Consider the following 18730-nt stretch of genomic DNA (forward strand, 5'->3'; position numbering starts at 1 on the left):
ACAAAGAGTAGCTGTCTTCATGTAGCACTAGAATATTAAAGATAAGTGTATTAATGATATATTACCTTTTATTAAATTCTTTCAGATAAATGTTTGCCTAGCATTTCTAAAATTGTTCCACGTTGTTATGAAATATAAATTTAGAAGTCTACACATTTTCAGTAAGATCCTTTGTCTATTCCACCATTAGACTGGAAAAGCACCTGATACATATATTTGTATTCATAGATGATTCAAATGTAGAGTACTCTAAAGATAGGTACTATCAGTTTCCTATTAATTTTTTACATTTTTATTATATTTTTTATTTTGTCCACAATCTGTCTCATTGGAAATGCACTAAATGATTTAAATATATATATACACACCAACACACCTCAAAGGCAGCAGAGATAGACAAGTTATACATTACAATGTTTAGCTTTTCAGTTTTCTTCTTATTAAACAGTTCCTTGAAATTTCTAAGTCAGGGACACATCTATCAGTCTTCATCAACCCAAAACCACCTGTAAAGTCCTCAGAAATGTTTTGCTTTACAGGCATTTGTGCCAAATATTTTTTTCCTCCTTTTTTCTCCCCGGGATGAGTCAGGAAGACCAGAATCTGTCTAAGATTTTTTTAAAGCAGTTGAGCAAAGCAGAGGGGTTAAAGTCTGTTCAGCAAGGAGCCAATGACGCAGCCTTGCAAGTTAGATATCTGCAGGGAAGAGAATCCACATTGCAGATTTGGATTTCTGCCCACATCATTCCAGTAAGTGATACAGCCTAAGATTGTGTACTCAGTCTGCACTAGCATAGATGCAGGTTTCTACTTGAATATCTTTTACCTTTAGAAAAGAATGTGCAACAAAAATGGGTTGCCCCCTTCTCCCCAAAACTATACAGAGTCTAACACAGAAAATAACAGAAGGGAACTCCTAAGAGTTGTCTGAAGTGAGGATAGATAACCAAACTATTGCAACAACATTCCTTATTTCCATATTATCTTCAAAACTTTCCACCTCTCTCTTCCTAGAAATGAAAGGGAAAATTCAGTACTCTGTAGAAAGTGAAGATGCAACCCATTTTGTGTAATATGTAAAATAATGATGTTGTTTGCAGCTTTAATCTGCATTTTACTGAGTCTGAGAAGGCATACCTGCTTCCTAAACGGTCCTCTTTTTTCTTAGCCAAAAACAGTCGGCAAATATCTTTCGCTTCCTCTGTAAAGCTGGCATGTTCAAATTTCACCTCATCTTCCAGAGTTCTTCTTCTAACCTCATCCTTATTGACCTTTTCTTTGAAATCCTTGAATGGTGTTCGTCCAGCAACCATCTCATAAATAGAGCAGCCCATAGCAAACCAGTCCACAGGATAGCTGTAGTCTTCTTCCTTCAGGATTTCTGGAGCCATATAACCATTTGTCCCAGCCTATTGCAAACAGACAGAGAGATTTACTACACAATGTCAGTAATTAAATGCATACAGTTAAACAGACTAGTCTATAATTCTTCCAAAATATTAGTAATACTACTGATAGATTTTTGTATCTAGAAACTCTGCATAATTGACTTCTTTTTATCTGGAAACTGTAAGGTATAACTGTTTTAGCATATGGACTATATCTGTCTTTAAACATCTTGGCATATGGGAAAATATGCTTTTCAAAAGTGAAATGTCTGTGCAATTTCCACCTAAAAGTGGTTTATTTTTAAATTCATGTCTATCTTGCTTTCCTCTTCCATATTATTTTTTGTCTGTTGAAGATAGTGTTGTTAGCTTCGTCCTGCAAACACAAATAGCAATCAATTTGAAAAGATTTTAAAAAAGGACAAAAATCAGGTAAAAGAATCACTGATTCCCACCCCATTCAGTGGTTATAACGGGTCCAACACAGGGGTCTGCTGCCAGTGAGAAAACTCTCATCGAGCCGGTAGCTGAGCTGCATGAGGAAGTTCTCACTCGCCTCCCTCTTGGTGTCTGGATGGAAGTTCTACCATCAAGGGCCAAGAAAAACTCCTAAAACCATTGTAAGAAAGTAAACCTATATATTATAATTCATAAATGACACTCATTTGGGTGAAAGATGAGTTTGCATTTCCTGACTAGAACCAGCTGTCTGAATAAAGCCTGTGCAGCCCTAACAGCCCCTTCTCCCGGAGAAGGGACCCCTCTCTGGGAGGGGAATCTGCCTGCTTCCTTCCCAGAGCAGGCCTGGCACATTCCCCTTGGGGGACAGGCTGCAGTGTCCAAAATAGCTCCTGCTGCCTGTCTCCTTGGAGAGCTGATTCACCTGGGAGGGAGGTGAGGGGATCAGGCTCTCCATGTGCTTTCTGCTGCACCGAGGACGTGAGGCTGCCATCGTACAGCATTCCCTCAGCTGACCCAACACTTACTGCTGCTTCTGAGGCCCTGCCTTTTGCATTTACCAGACTCAGCCAACACTGACAGCTATGTCAGAAGTTGCCTGAACCTCTCATATCTGTTTTAAATACTGGGACTGATGTATTACTAGTATTACAATTTAAAATGAAAAACTGTGTGTGTGCAAAATCCCACTAAAGGTTATTCAACTGTCATTACTACTGCTACCAGAATACAAGTAGTGACAGAGATTTACTCCAAAGTAAAACAGTTAGAAAAAGGTAACTTAAACTAGAGCTCATTTGAGCAAATGGTATTTAAAAAAAGCACAGCTCAACAGATACATTTCATTTTATGGGGTTGGGGTAACTCCTCCATTTTGTGCAAATATAGGCACAATATTTCCAAGTCACATCTCCCTATAAACTTTAGCTTGTGTCAGTACACATTATGACATATACTCTACTGTAAACAACATGTGCAGCAGAGAACATGTTAGCATCAATTAAAACATAAGCTTAATGGACAGAAAATTAAATCCAGTTTGTTTTCCCTCTTTGTATTTTTTTTACTTTTAGGGATATAGAGCAAAATCCTCCATTTCGTTGAAAAACAGAAATGAGATGAGAAAAACAAAAATATCAGCTAGGTTGAAAGCAAAGAAAAGGGTAAAAGAAAACTGGTGCCCTCACTAAAGCCACAGAAGCAGAGGCACTGCAGCAGCTGACATCATCCCGCAGGCAATTTGTACTGCTTACATTGAATTTCTCTAAGTAAAAGTTAATATTGAGAGATACCCTGACAGCATGACATTTTTAGGTATGATTACTGCTCTATTCAGAAAAGTGCTCAAACACAGAGCACAGAACCCAGATCCCTCTGGCACCAGAAGAACCTAGAAGGGAGAGAAGAGGCTGAAAGCATAGAGAAGTTTTGGTACAGAAGGATGCACACAGAGCTCATTGTGGATTGGTGAACACAGCTCTAAAGAGGCTTCTGAAATATTTTTTTCTTTTTTTTTTTTCCTCCTTCTGGGAAGCAATAAACATTCTTGTTTTTAGTGAGGTGAAGCTGGGGCACTAATGCCTTGAAGAATTGATGAGTCATATTATCATCAAAATGTGCCCTGACAGCACAGTGTGGTCTTTCTGATAAGACATTACTTTGCTGCAAGTTAGCATCATCATACAGGACCTGGATACGTCTGACATGGAAAAGTCAGAAATCTGTCACAAATGTGTCTCAAGGCGGCTCCTTCCAGATTGCCTCTCTTTCTTCCACTTGCATTCTTTCTTCCATAGTTGTTTTTTCAAAAGAAACTGAGTAACCTCAGTCTCTTCCATGTGCATTTTCCACACACCCTCCAGTAGGACACACCATCCAGAAGAACACTGTGCTTTGACATGGTGCTTGTGTTTCCCAAGGATAGAGAAAGCACGGCTGTTATCACAGACCAAAAAGACTCACGACTGCAGTTTAATGGAAAATAGAGACGGACCAACAACAGCCTTCCTTCAGACTGAAGTGATGGGCTGTGGATGAGCTGAACCATGAACAAGAACTAAACTTCCAAATTTTAAAGTAGTAGCACTGAAATCTTTTGAGCTCCTATTGAGTTGATCCAAATCAATCTGAGAAGGACTAGAAACATATTGTTCCTCTGATATGCCAAACCATTTCAATTCAGAATTTCATGAGAGATGGTTTTCTCATGGAATTTTATCCAAACTTGAATCTGAAAACAAATCTCTCCCAATCCTGAAGCTTTCCTACTATTCACAATGAAGGAACAGGCTGAGAAGCAGGAATCTAAACCTAATCTCACAACTTCTGAGACTCAAAACCCACTAAACCACTACAATTTTACAGCAGAAACAAAGACATTTCACAAGTAGTCAGCAGTGATGCTTAAGAGGGAAGAAATATAAAACAAGGAGGGGGAAGAAACACAGAAATCTCCGCTATCTTTATCAAAACAGGTAGTTGAAGAAAGAAAGAGAACAGCATAAATTTTAGTCTTTTTCACCTATTTCTACATATGTGTAGTTTTGGCAAAATCATTTGGGAAGAACGATGCTGAAGCCATAAGCATTTCCTGTATTAGGGAAGACAGAAAAGGAAATATTCAGCCTCCGGAACTGGAAAAACATCCATCTTTCAAATGAAGATTTAATTCTCCTTTAATCTTTGGAGAGTAGATAGCAAGAGAGGAAAGCTAAAACCTAACATCCCTACACTAATCATTATGGAGAACAAGGTGTCCAAGATCAGATCATCTTTCAAGGAAAAGAGATCCTATGGCAACAGGAAAGGCAGCCTCAATGATTCAGGAGAGGTTCATGTAAGGAGGTGAAACAGCTTTGTGAAGGGAGTTTTTAAACTGTACTCCTCACTAGCAGTGAGATTTGAGCAGCAAAAAATAATGTATTAGGTAGAAAACTTATCCACTGATTCCCAGAGTAGAAGTGAATTAAAGTAATGAGTTAAATTACTCTCAGCAGGCCAAGGAATAAATAAGTATATATATATTCAAATGCAAAAAGGAAAAAAAAGACAGAAAGCTACCAGAAAAGATAAATGCATTATTTTTGAGAAGGGGTCTCCTTCCCATGGGCTGGTATTGAATATTTAATTTAGTTAGAATTATCTGACCATGCCTCAGAATGGATATCTCTGAGTATGGGATACTGGTATGCCTATCACACAAAAAATCACTAGGTTTGTATGATTCTACAGATGTTTTAATTCAATATATATAAGTAATATATAAGTAAATTCAGAAGATGTATATTAACTGAAACCCACTTTTTCATACTAGATCTTATTTACATGGATAAATTTCACTCTTTTAATGGAAACAGGAAAAATAAAAAACCCACACTCAATTCCTTTGTTGTCAACTCTACACAACTAGGACGTCCATTGGGTTTTGACTGAGACCAAGCACATTATTTTCTTCTTTCCTTTAGAATTCCTGGGAAGACAAGGAACCATTTGAACAAATGTGTTGACTGCTCAAGTGATCTTACAGAGACAAACACATGGTATTACACCTTCACTGACCTGGAAGCATCTAATGGGACACAGTAAATAAAAATATCACAAAGAAGACAAGGAATGTTATATTATCCCAACTTTTTACAGAAGGCAGAAATCATATGCCATTGCAGAGGCACACAACTTCTTGAAGCATAGTCAGTATAACACTTGCTGGTTTTTGTTTGTTCTCCATTTAATACTGTCTTTTGTGATGATGAGCAGGATGCCTTACTTGCATATGCTGTTTGAAATGTAAAAATAGCCATTACATTCCAGTCAATTAAATTTTAATTGACTTGCTTTTGAAAAGGGTTCACAAATCTCCTTCTCCCTTTATTTCACTATCTCGAGAACAACACAGAATACAGTTTTTCAATAATCCTCTAAAAAGTAATGACCAAATGTTGCCCTTGGATACATTAGTGAAGAAGTTCTGTTAAGTGGAATTGTTCCTTTCAGTGTGGTTTGACAGGGCATAGTAGGAATGACTCATCTGAAAGTATACAAATTTTTCTTCTGTGAAAAGCGACCCTGCATAAATTTTTAAAAGGTCACAAAATTATAATCTTTTAGTAATACAAGATGTGATCCTGTGAAACACTAAGTGCACTCAGTTCCCAGTGCAGCCAGCAGGTACTGGGCACAGCACAGCTCCGAGCAGAGTGAGGCCCACAGTGCCACACTCACACACCCTCACATACTGCTGGCCCAGAAAGGAAAGCCCCTCGACCACCACCGTGATTCAGCTTCCAGCAGATGCAGGCAAGAAACAGAACTCTCTGGAGCTTTCAGCAGCACAGAAACAGGCAAATGAGAAACGGGATTCAGATCCTCTCTACCTTTTCCCACAGATCTCTGCAAAACAAACTCAATTGATATCATAAACCAAACAGTAAAGCAAATCAGAATGTCTATCTTTTGTTTGCCATGGCACAAGAACTGTTGAACAGAGGAAAAAAAACAAGCTGAGTTTAGCTCTATCAGCTGTTTCCTGGGGCTCGGTCCTTCCTTCCTCCAAGGGGTGCCACTGCCTGCTTTGTTCTCTCGTCCAGCTGTTCCTCCACTCCTCAGCAATGGCCTTAACAGACCCTGCAGGAATGCAGGAACAGACCACAGAAATCTCTTCTCTGCACACAAGCTAATAGGCCCTAGATGTGGAGAACAACAACTGATCTGCCTCTGTCACTCACTTTACCATCTTAATTCTTCTCCCAAGAGCCACTGTGAGGAGGAAGGAGCGTAATTTAAATGTCACACAGAATTGCAGTTACTCCACAGTTTCTCACCACATGTTCATACAGTCACAAGAAACCTGCTGATCAAATTAATAGGCAACTATCCTTCAAAAGAAGATAAAAAATCCAATCTAAATAGGACAAAAAGTATTCTGGAAAGTCTCACAGAACAAAGATTTTGCCATATTGTTAATGCTTAGCAAAGGGAAGGACCTTCCTTGGGGACGGCCATTCCTTTGGGATGGTCCATCATAAACTGATGGGCTACCGAGTCAGAAGAACACAAGGACCAACCATTCAGAATACCAGGAAGAGATAATGAGAAAGACTGTATAGAGCTTAGTAACTACTGAATCCCACGTGCCTACACAAGACCAAACTTTTTTTGGTTTCTTATAGGAACATAATTTTCATAGGGAAAGCTGTCTGCTTTAAAAAAGCCCACAGAGAAAAAGTACAAAAGGGACAAAACAAATTTATGTTATATTAAAAAAAAAAAAGAAAACAAAATGGGTTCAATGTCACTAAATGGTATAGTAAAAACTCCACCATTGTTTTTTTATTTTAAATTTGAAGGGAGTTGCACAAACGAAGGGGAAGGCCACTCTGTGCAGTAGGGACAGGCTGCCTCTGTGCTCCTGCTTGGGAAGAGAAGCAGACACAGGTACAGCGTGTTTTTCAGTTTAGATTCACACTCTATGGAAGTCAAAGGAATAAATGGTTTGAAGAAAGACACTCCAGTAACTGGGCACCAATTTTAATTTTGGATTCTTGAGCATCTCCCCGATTTCTTCTGCATGATCTCACGTAAATCTTTGCCTCAGATCCCTGCTGGAGACAGAACCTGCTAACATTCCCAACATGGGGAAGTGTCATCAGAAGAAATACACATTCACAGACAGGGAAGCAATCAGGCATTATAGCAACAGAGCATTTTGGACAAGCAGAACACTTGGTACAGACTCATAACCACACAATTAGAATTCAAGAATTATAAGGGTTCTCCAGTCTTCCTGTAACGTGATTTTCCCTTTAATTTCCTTTTAAATTTCTCCTGACCATTTCCCATTTATAATGTGGGAATAATAATACTTCAGAGATGTTTATGGTTTCATTATTTAATGATGAGAGAATATTTCATAAACACTGTTAATAAGGGAGAAAAGTCTTCATCTACTGAGTTCTGTCTATATTTTATGAAGCTCTTCATAATGAATGCAAACACTGTATGATGGCAGCACGAGTAGGCTGCTTTCTCAGAAAGGGGTCATCCAAGAGAAATTCTGTGCTCTGTGCAGGGGACTGCAGGGTGCCCTGGGAAGGAGAAGGGCCCTCCAATGTGGGTACAGCTGTAGGTTAAGCAGTGAGAATGTCAGTGAGGCCTGGACAGTTCCTGCTGATCACTGAAATCTGCGGGATTTCACCCACTTTATCTTTCAGGATTATGACTAATGTTGGAGGTACAATTCTCTAAAATGTAAATCCAGGAAGATGAGTACTGGCTGCATCAGACCAGAGGCCCATATAGCCAGTTTACTGATGGTGAACTGGCCAAAGAATGGATGTATAGGGAGTTCTGTTAGAACCTGGTGTGTACATTGAGTTACACTGAGACTTCTCTAACACCTTCCTTAAACTCCAACTACTCGCAGTTTAAGGGCTTCCAGAGGCAGAAGTGGTTTCTCTCAGCAAAGTTGTTTTCCATCAATTGTCCACTCTCCTCCTGAACTAGATAAATGCTTAGACACTACAAGACCTTTTCCAAGAGTCCGGCAGCCTAACTACACCCCGTGCTGAGAACCACCCACCTGCCACCTTTCACTAGTAGATTTTAAACCAAGCCCACAGTTTTCACCTCCATGTGTCTGTAATTCTAGGATTTTGTCTTTAAAAAAAAAAAGTAATTATATGTTTGTTAACTGAAATTATTCATGACAGTAAGTGGGATGTCACATGTGGTCCAGTAAGAATGGAAGTGCTACACCATCTCACAGCTTACTGTTCATGCAATACTGCTTCTGGTCAAAGCTGTCAAATCAAAAGTTCAAAGAATTACATTGTCAGCCAAATGCTTCATTTCTTATCCAATGAAACAAAAACATCTTTGATGATGGTGAGTCAACAAGTGGCACATTAGATGATTTATCAGAAATCATTTCAGAATGTACACTATTTTTATAGAAAATGCTATAGCATTTATTGTGAGATTAAACTGAATCAAAAACAATGTTAAAAGTCATGAAAAGACACCGCATGCTACATCATGAAGGGCTCCACTGTCTTTCCCAGACAGAAAAAATGTCACATGAGTGACATGCCATGTGTAGGAAAAGCATTTCATGGGACATATTGCATTCTCAAAATTTTAGATGACTATAGTATCCTTTCTGCCATCTCCAAAACTGCAGGAGGCAGAATGGTCCCACAAAATCATTTTTGCTCCCTTTACTTGCATAATTTATAGAATTATTTATGTTGGAAGAGATCCTAAGATCATCGAACCCAACCATTACCCCAGCACTGCCAAGCCTACCACTAAACCATGTCCCTAAGTGCCACATCTACACGACTTTTCAATACCTTTAAGTGGTGGAATGGTGACTCCACCGCTTCCCTGGGCAGCCTCTTCCAACACTTGGCAATCCTTCTGGAGAAGAAACTTTGCCTAATGTCCAATCTAAACCTCCCTTGGCACAACTTTAGGCCATTTCTTGTCCTGTTGCTTGTTGCTTGGGAGAAGACACCAACCCCCACCCAGCTACAACCTCCTTTCAGGGAGTTGCAGAGAGCAATAAGGTCCCCCCTGAGCCTCCTTTTCTCCAGTTCCCTCAGCTGCTCCTCATCAGACTCGTGCTCCAGACCCTTCCTCAGCTCCATTGCCCTTCTCTGGACACGCTCCAGCACTTCAATGTCTTTCTTGCAGTGAGGGGCCCAGAACTGGACACAGCACTTGAAGTGTGGCCTCACCAGTGCTGAGTACAGGGGGACAGTCACTGCCCTGGTCCTGCTGCCACACTATGGCTGATACAGGCCAGGATAACATTGGCCTTCTTGGCCACCTGGGCACACGATGGCTCATGTTCAGCCAGACGTTGACCAACAACTCCCTTTTCCCACTGGGCAGCTTTCCAGCCATTCCTCCCCCAGCCTGTAGCACTGTGGGGGGTTGTTGTGATCCAAGGGCAGGACCCAGCACTTCACCTCACTGAACCCTGTACAACTGGCCTCAGCCCATCAATCCAGCCTGTCCAGATCCCTCTGCAGAGCCTTCCTCCCCTCCAGCAGACCCACACTCCCACCCAACATGCTGTCATCTGTGAACTTGCTAAGGGTGCACTCAATCCCCTCATCCAGATCATTGATGGACATATTAAACAGGGCTGGCCCCAGTACTGAGCTCTGGGGAACCCTGCTGGTGACTGGCCCCAGCTGGATGTAATTCCATCCACTACCACTCTCTGGGCCCAGCCACCCAGCCAGTTTTTAACCCAGGGAACAGTGTACCCATCCAAGCCATGAGCAGCCAGTTTCTCCAGGAGAATGCTGTGGGAAACACTGACAAAGAATTTACAACAGCCCAGATATTCACACTCTCTCCCCTGTCCACAGAGTGGGTCACCCTGTCACAGAAGGAGATCAGGATGGTCAAGCAGGACCTGCCTTTCATAAACATGTGCTGGCTGGGCCTGATCCCTTAGTTGTCTGGTATGTGCTGCATGACAGCTCCCAAGATGATCTGCTCCATGACCTTCTCCAGTACCCAGTCAGGCTGACAGGCCTGTAGTTCCCCGGATCTGCTGTCTGGCCCTTCTTGTGGATGGTATCACACTTGCTCACGTCCAGCCAAAATGAGTCCCCCAGGGACCTCCCTGGTTGGCCAGGATGGCTCGTAAATGATGGGAAGTGGCTTCGTGAGCATCTGTGCCAGCTCCTAGCTGGCCCCACAGACTTGTGTGGATAAGACTTCATTCTGTAAAGTGTATGTTTAGAGATTAAAAAACAAAACAAAACACCTGTCACGGTTATGCAGTTCAAAACAGCTGTGACTGTGAAATTTTTTAAGAACAAAGTTCTGCTAGTAAAAACACCAATCTCACGTCATACTTAAAAATTCATAAGCAGAATGGTGGTTTTGAAACTGCAAAACAGCAGCAAGTCCCTCTAATTCTGAACAAAGGAGCTGTCATTTTTCGAAGTGCAAAGGAAGAACAGATTTTTACAGAATCTTATCCAATAAGAATGCCATGTGATAATGAACAAAGGTCAACTGTAGAATAGCGTGCTGAGTTATTTTTTATTTCACAAGTCTAAACCCTCCTCCTGCTTCTCATCTGCCTTGAAATTAAACTGCAAGTTTCAGGAACATCTAAATAGATTTCCTTCTGTTTTCCTAAGAAATAGAATCTTATGATAAACAAACATACAGGAGGGCAAAAGGACATTTTGAGTAAGATTTTAACCAAAACATGTTTTTCCTATAAAAATATTATGATGTCCTTCAAATATATAAAACATAGCACAGGAAAACTGTGAAGAAGCCTGAAACCTCTGAAGATATGAATGCACTTTTATAAATACTACAAAAATATGTTTGTGTTATTTTTCGCAGTTATTATGTCAATATTTAAGCTCTCTGGCTCGAAAGTCCTTCACCATTTACATGCAACAGTTGCTTCACACAAAGGCCAAACCCAGTAAGGGCAGAAAGTTCTTCCCGAAATAAACGGCAAATACGCTCTGACTTCTGGAAAAATGGAATTAAGTCCTCTATATTTCAATATGCAGAGGATATGAGGGTAGTAAACAGAAGAACTTTTCTCACAACCATTCTCAGGTTTAATTAAGGTCTAATGAAGAAGTATGACTTTTTTGGATAAGGGCAGGAGCACTTGACTCACAAGAAGTGAATTTTGAGTAGCATGAGAAAAAGTTGTAGAGACTTCAAGAAAAAGATGACAGGTCAAACTGTTCAAGTGGAGAAACTTGGGATGGAGGCTCCTCGTTTCTGTCATATATGAAAAAAACTAGTTCAAGAATCAATCAGGTACATAACTAGACAAAACACTTGGCCTATGGAAAGCCACCTGTGCAGGCTCTCAGTTTCTCCTTGTTGTCTACTTCAATTATGTAAGACAGAGAGAATATCAACATTTTAAAAGTCATAATTTTAAGATACAAGCTAGTTTTTGCACAGAATGATCCACCCATCAGATGAGATGCTACAGGCACATTTGTATGAAATCATGATATTTCTTAAAGTCCTCAATAATTTTATTACCACTGGAAAAGAGTTTCTGTTTCCAGTGATATCAGTAAGAGCTCTGCCTGAGTAAGTGTGAATATATACATTTCTTGGGAGATTGCACAGGTACATGTATGTATCACGAGAAGATCCCATCTAATCCATGTCTGATGAAAAAAAATACATTGTAAGTAGCTTTTAATTGCCTTCTACTTTCTTTTATTTCCAAGACTGTTGTTATTTTAATTTGTGGGGGGAGTTTTTTTGGTGATTTCTCCATTCCAAAACCAGTTAGCACTTTACAAGGACAAATTAGCACACATAGTGAAATTAAAGTTTTCTAAATTCTGTCATTATTACTGTACCAATTACTTACAACTGCCTATGTATGTTCAAAGTGACATTCACATGGAAAGTTGGATGTTTCTACTGGATGCTTTAGCAATTGAGAAGAAGGGGAGAAAACTAAGGCTGGATATCCAACTCCTTCTAAATCTTTGTAAGGAGCACTGTTTCTGAATGCAGGGTATTTTTATTTATAACAGTTGCAGGCAATTGGCACACAGCACACAACTATTTTTCAAAAGGAGTATATGTAATGGCAATACTTAAAGAATAGCAAGGCTGCTACTTCAATTACATAAGTATTAAATCACCAGTTGCACAATGCCTTTTCTGCAGCATAAACACACACTACTTTTTAAGAAGACCACATTGAACTCACCCATCTAAAAGTCAAAAAACCTTTCTACCCATAAAGAAAATTTGGCTGGTGAACAGTATATAAACATTATAGTTTCATAGACACCTTCACTGAAAACTTAGAAAATGTCTAAAACAGGAACTCATTAACTAGCTCATTACTTGTGCCATGTGACAACCTAATCACCTAATAAGATTTAGAAAAGGGATTAATGGATCCTCCAGGTGATGTGTGGGTGATGTGCATTTATTCATACATGAGGGGCTGGGAATTTTTTTATGCTTTAAAAGCATAAGAAATTTCATCTTTAATAGCTTGTACACCCACGAGAGGTATACAAAACTTTCAGAATTCATTGAAATAGTGTATTTTTTGCAATTTCTAATGAAATGAATACACAGATAAATCCATTATTACATTCTATAGATTAGTAGTAATATCCCTTAATTAGTGAAATTGTAAGCCTTAAATTGTCAGTTCAGACTATCATCCAAAATGTAGAAACAGCTCTGTGATGTTAGGCACTTCACTCAGATACCAGTACAATACAGAGTTGGCCTGGAAGGAATATATTTTCTGCTTTGGCTTATAAAAATGCCCTTATAAAACTGTGTCCACAAAATGGTGAACTGATTAGATTTCATTTGATAAACCTGTCTTGGAGCCATATATCCTTTTGGGTGAAAAAACCCAAACCTATACAAATCACCTTTTTTTAAGTGATAACAGTTTGGTAGTCATACTCAAAAAGCATGTTATGATGTAAATTTTCTGCTGATTTTAAGTCACAATAGAAGTGTGAACAAAAGTTACTTTAACAGCACCATTTTTATTTTATTACAGAGGTACATGGTGAAGCTTAATGTAAACTGTGTAAATCTGTTCTTTGGTCTTCCTGTGTATGACATTAGTTTAAATACTAACAATATCTAGCCCTCATAAAATGGTTTTTGGAGGAGCTTTCAAAGGATTCAAATATGACTAGTTTACAGAAATGCAAAATGACACTGGGAATTATTATTGATTTAACTCACTCATAGCTACGATAGAGAGAATGAAAAAAAATACCTTCTTTTTCTTTCTTCTTATTTCAATGTTCTGAATTAATAAAACTGCATTTAACAGAAATTCCTATAATGCATTACAATCATTACACTATTCATTGCAGTTTTTGCCCTAATAAAAAGCACACAATGGTGAATAGAGCTTCTAAAACCAGTGAACAACAGAAGAAGAGTCATTAACAACTTGATGACTGTCATAGGTGACCAATATTGCTTTGAGATTCAACTCTCATACCCATAGAAGGGTTACACATTGCTAAACACACTGTTTCATTTTGGTTTTTTTCCCCTCTGCCAAACCCCACATATTTACAAGTAAGAAAAACTGCCCTTCAACAACGTTATTTTTTCTGACCATAGTAACTCCATGGATCTGGAACTGGCACAGCACAGTAAGTTTATAGCTTTGGGTTCACTGATCAAAATGCCATCTTCACAAACAAAACAACATTCCCATTTCACGTAAGTTCTACTTAAAAACCTGCCTTAGCTTTCATAGAAACTGCATTTTTGTATCCAAAACACTATGCATTCCCATTTTATAATTATTTACTATCTATACATTCAGCAGTTTCCATCTTTTCTTTCAGTGAGAACTAAAACCACTCATAATACAAACTTCCTAAATTGCCAGGAAAATTTCCTTCAAAATTACTGTATTTACTGACATCAAAAATGTGTACTTCAAGCAAGATGCAAAAGGCCACTAGAAGGTCCTCTCTTCTGCTGAATTTCTAGTGTGAAAGACTTGGGGAGTTTAACATAAGGCAGTTAGACCAGGTTATTATAACGTTGCTTCTGTTTCTTCATATTCTTAGTGTATTTCAGACACATTCTCTCATTATATATATCTTTAAGCTCCAGATACCTTGAGAGAAATAGGCTTTTTTCATAGTTAAGCTACCTACATATTTCCTGTGTAAACGTTATCACAAATCCAGGTGAGTTTGGGCTGACCACAGGCACAGCTAAGTGCTGCACAATCTAATTCACACAACAAAATCCAGTTGGTCATCCATCTTTTTCTTCCTACACATGCAGACAGGCAGGTACATTTGCAAACTGTCATATGTGCTAACTTTATCAGGATTTAATTTTTGGGGAGGAGGAAGGTTGGCAATGGTTTACTGTGCAGCACCACGAATGCCTGCAATGCAATCACTTCAGAGTAATGTATATGAAATTGTATTCTTCTAGGAGCAAAAGTGGAATACAAGGAGTCATATGTTTGACTGCTGCTCATTAAAAAAGTAATTGGTTAAATCCCTGACTATGCAGGATTGCTCAAGGCACAAGGCATCTGCCCCCCTAAACTGATTGGTTCAAGAGCTTAAGAGAAACAACAGGTCAGGTTGATTCTACTCTTTCTGTGCAAAATAAGTTATTTTACTACATGCAGCAGTTAGAGAGTCAATTAACCAAATCTTCTTACAACCTGTCTCTTAGAATGAAATGACTATGTAAGGTCTTTAGCAAAGAATAAATTGCAGGGAATTAAGTCTTGGACTTATCAGGCATTAGAAATAGAACAGCTTCACTTCCCACTTCCCATGTTCAACGAATTTGTACTCACCCTCTGAGTGATGGGTTTTCCCTCTTTGACTTGCACTGCCAATCCAAGATCAGACAGTCTGCAATTCCCATTATCATCCAGGAGGACATTCTCTGGTTTCATATCCCGGTACACAATGTTGATGGAATGGAGATGCAGAATCCCACAGGTGATCTGAGCTGAGTAATAGATGATCCTCTTCATTTCCAAACCCCGTTCTCCCACGTTGTAGATGTGATACTTCAGATCCCCTCCATTCATGAGGCTCATAACAAGACACAGATGGGTTTTGCTCTCATAGGCATAAGCCAGTGTGACTATGAAAGGGCTGTTGACCTTCTCCAGGATCTCTTTCTCCAGCAGTGCCATCTTCTCTCCACTTTTCTTTTTCAACCTTTTTTTATCCAGTTTCTTGCAGGCATACATCTTGCCAGTATTTTTCACCTGGATGGCACAAACCTAGAGAAGATGCATACGGAAAAGTAATGAAGGAATTTTACACAGGGACTGGAATATCAAGGGTAGTAATAGGCAGAAATTGGGGAATCACTGATGCCTATAAGTAGCTGCTGATGCTAACTTCCATGGAAGAGTGTATTAGCAGAGAAAATAAGGGAAAAAACAAAAGTACAATCTGTTCTGTTCTGAACCAGTATATGGTTGACCTGATGCAAAGTTCTTCAGGACACCATTAGCAGACATGTATTAGCAAATAAGAGGAACAAGGACAAGAACAAAATTCTGTAACCAAGAGAATAAGCAGCGTATACAGATTGCATCTGTACAGTTTAACTCTCTTGCCTCTCAAAAAAGGTAGTCTCACTCATACTGTAATTTGGGAACAGATCATGCTATTCCCTACACTGCAGCTAGGAATTAGCTGGGACCGTGTGAGCTACCACAGGCTAAAATGGTGCCAAGGAGCATTAAGTCCATACTTAACTATATGGACAGTCATGCAAGTTTTTGTAAAGAAGCCTGTTTTTTTACTAGCATAGATACAGAATGTAAAAACTTCAAAGCAGCTCTTCACTAACTTTACCACAGTACAAATAACCCAGCCTACTTTCTGGAAAATGGGCAATCTGAAGGGGCAGTTTTGCAAATCTTTACACAATTTCTTAATCCACTGCTCTTTGCAAACCCACCTGCTGGTCTTGAAAGGGAAGGGATGACTCACATCCTTAAAAGTGCAGCTCTTACCTCTCCAAAGCCACCTTTGCCCAGCACTCGGAACTCATAGAAGTATTTATCAGTTACCGGTTGCTTCTCAAAAACTTTCCATTGGATGAATTTGTCATAGAAGGGGCTGGTCTGGAAATCCTGGAAGGGCTTGTCTTTAAGGAAGACTTTGGTTTCCTCCTTGGCCAGCTGCATGACATTCTCATAGTCTTTTGCAGTAGCTGCCTGGCATTTGCTGACCAAGTCAGAGCTCATGAAAGACAGATAGTTTTTGGAGCCTTCCTTAAGAAAATTGGTGACCATATTTTCCATGGTACTGTTCTTGATGCTGTCCTCTGCCAGCTCCCAGTTTGATACCTCATCCAGGAAGTCCCTAGCTACCAAATATTCTGGCACTGTCTCTAAGAAATCTCTGAAGAATTTCTTGCCAATGGGCTGCTGCTCACAGATGCTTTCATAATCAGCAACAATGGACTCTCTCTGCTCTTTGCACTGGTCAAGTTTGGGCAGTGAAAGGCTCTTACGTCTCTTTTGCATCTCCTTGGTGTCTGCCTCTCCACTCTTCCTCGCCTGGAGGTAGGCCGTGTTGGCAATCAGGTTGTCGAGCCCCCCCATGTCACACATCTTGGCAAGCTCTTGGGGTGGCAGAGCCTGGTTTCACACAAAATGAGTAACTGGCCCAAGTGCTGTACTAGAGCTGCCCTGCACTTCTCCCTGCCAGTGGTGTGCTGAGGTCTTCTGAAAAACACCAGAGAGACCAACTGCTTTTGCATTAAATACCTCTCAAGGATTTTCCCTAAGTACCTTTAGATATATGCACCATTTGTGGAAAGTGACTGGTAAGAGGTTTCTCTGTAAGGAGCTTTGAGTTTGCTATGTATAGCCGAGGGATGACATCCTGGGCAAACCTTCCCAGCAGCACCAAATGCACGTGGTTCAGCTGGTGTTTTTCAGAATGGGCTCTGACAACCTTTAAATGTACTGAGAATCCCCCTACTTGCACTGTCCCTGGCTGCTGGGAACATGCAGAGATTCCCATCTGCAATACATGCTCTCTCCAACTCAGGGGCACTTTGGTCACAGTCAGGACAGCCCTGGCTCTCCCTCGCTCGACAAAGAACCCCGGCATAGCCACAGTTACATATGCTGGGATCTGATTTTATGAGAAGCTTTTATCACAAATCTGCCAGGCCTAAACAGAAGTTGACATAGATGAACATGAGATGCTGAGCTTTAAATTACCACAGGATTTGACATCCACACACTTCCAAAACTCAAGTTATACTCAACATCAGCGATGAGCTCCACAGACAGCTCATGCCAGCCCGGATGCCTGGCGTTGCTCTGTCTGAGCAGATTACGTGCAGGCTAAGAACCAAAAATAGTGATCCCTACATACAAAACAACATACACTTCTGAACTCATCTCCTACCCACAGAAAAAAGACTTCACATGACCTGCCAAATCTTGCCAAAACACTTCTATGTTTTGGCCTGAGTTTATTTTCTCTGCTGAGCTTTGTGACAGAAAGTGTCGGGATGAGAAGATGGCAACTGCATATAGCTGAGGTGACATCAACAAAGGGACAAAGCTGATTATAATCAAGTGAAGGCAAATTCCACTTGACTTTGCTTGCTGGCTGCCTACCAGGAGGTATTTTTTTCCCTCAAAAGAATAAGAATGATGTGTGGCACTTACTAGGCTAAGCCCCCTTCTGCTGTGGGGTCAGGTGACTTGGTTGTTAAAACTTTCTTTAAATATAAGGAAGGTATTATGGGAACAAGAAAAGAAGTTTCATGATTCCTCCAGTAGCACTGGGGTCAAGCTGTATACTCTTGAGGTCAAGGTCAAGTTTCTTTGCCCCTCCCTCCCCCCAGTCTTAGAGCAAGCTGAAGAGCTGAATCACAAAAACTAAACATCAAGAGTAATAACAGGCACCTTTCAGACTCCCTACAGTAAGTGCTAAGCCCTTCTTGGCTGCTTTTTGCCACTCTACAACCATGCAGTATTTTGTTTTTACAAGCATTAATCCTATCTTTGTTGAATTCATTTGACATAAAACTCATACTTAACCAAATTACCTCGGAGGTGTGTTTTCCAGGTGGGATTGAGGGGGCCATCCATTGCAAACTGCTGTGTGTGCATGTTAACAGGGGTACTCTGAGGCAGAGTATTTGAAAGCCTGGCCAGTTCTGCCAGGTGAGAGCAAGCAGGGCCAGGAGGTGGTTACATAAAGGGCTGAACAGTGCAGTGTGGGTAAAGCTCAAAATAGCCAGAGGAAGGAATGGGGAATTCTCCTGGTGGCTTTCCTGAAAAGGGTGCCTACAGCAACACATTCCTATAATATCCTGGGTAGAGAGGAAAGAAAGGA

General features: G+C 40.1%; 1 protein-coding gene across 1 annotated transcript in view; it reads right to left on the reverse strand.

Moving 5' to 3' along the window:
* Positions 1 to 18730, reverse strand: part of GRK7 (G protein-coupled receptor kinase 7) — a 43020-nt gene that overhangs the window by 7113 nt on the left and 17177 nt on the right. The window contains exons 4-6 of the mRNA XM_051781951.1: positions 16381 to 17120; positions 15199 to 15636; positions 1138 to 1409 (exon numbers count right to left, since the gene is read on the reverse strand). Of these exons, the coding sequence (XP_051637911.1) occupies positions 1138 to 1409; positions 15199 to 15636; positions 16381 to 16983 (1313 nt within the window). The 5' untranslated portion in view covers positions 16984 to 17120. The remainder of the gene's footprint in view (positions 1 to 1137; positions 1410 to 15198; positions 15637 to 16380; positions 17121 to 18730) is intronic.

This window comes from Manacus candei, unplaced genomic scaffold (genome assembly GCF_025592945.1).
Source record: "Manacus candei isolate 608988 ecotype Guabito, Panama unplaced genomic scaffold, ASM2559294v1 h1tg000015l, whole genome shotgun sequence".
NCBI lineage: Eukaryota > Metazoa > Chordata > Aves > Passeriformes > Pipridae > Manacus > Manacus candei.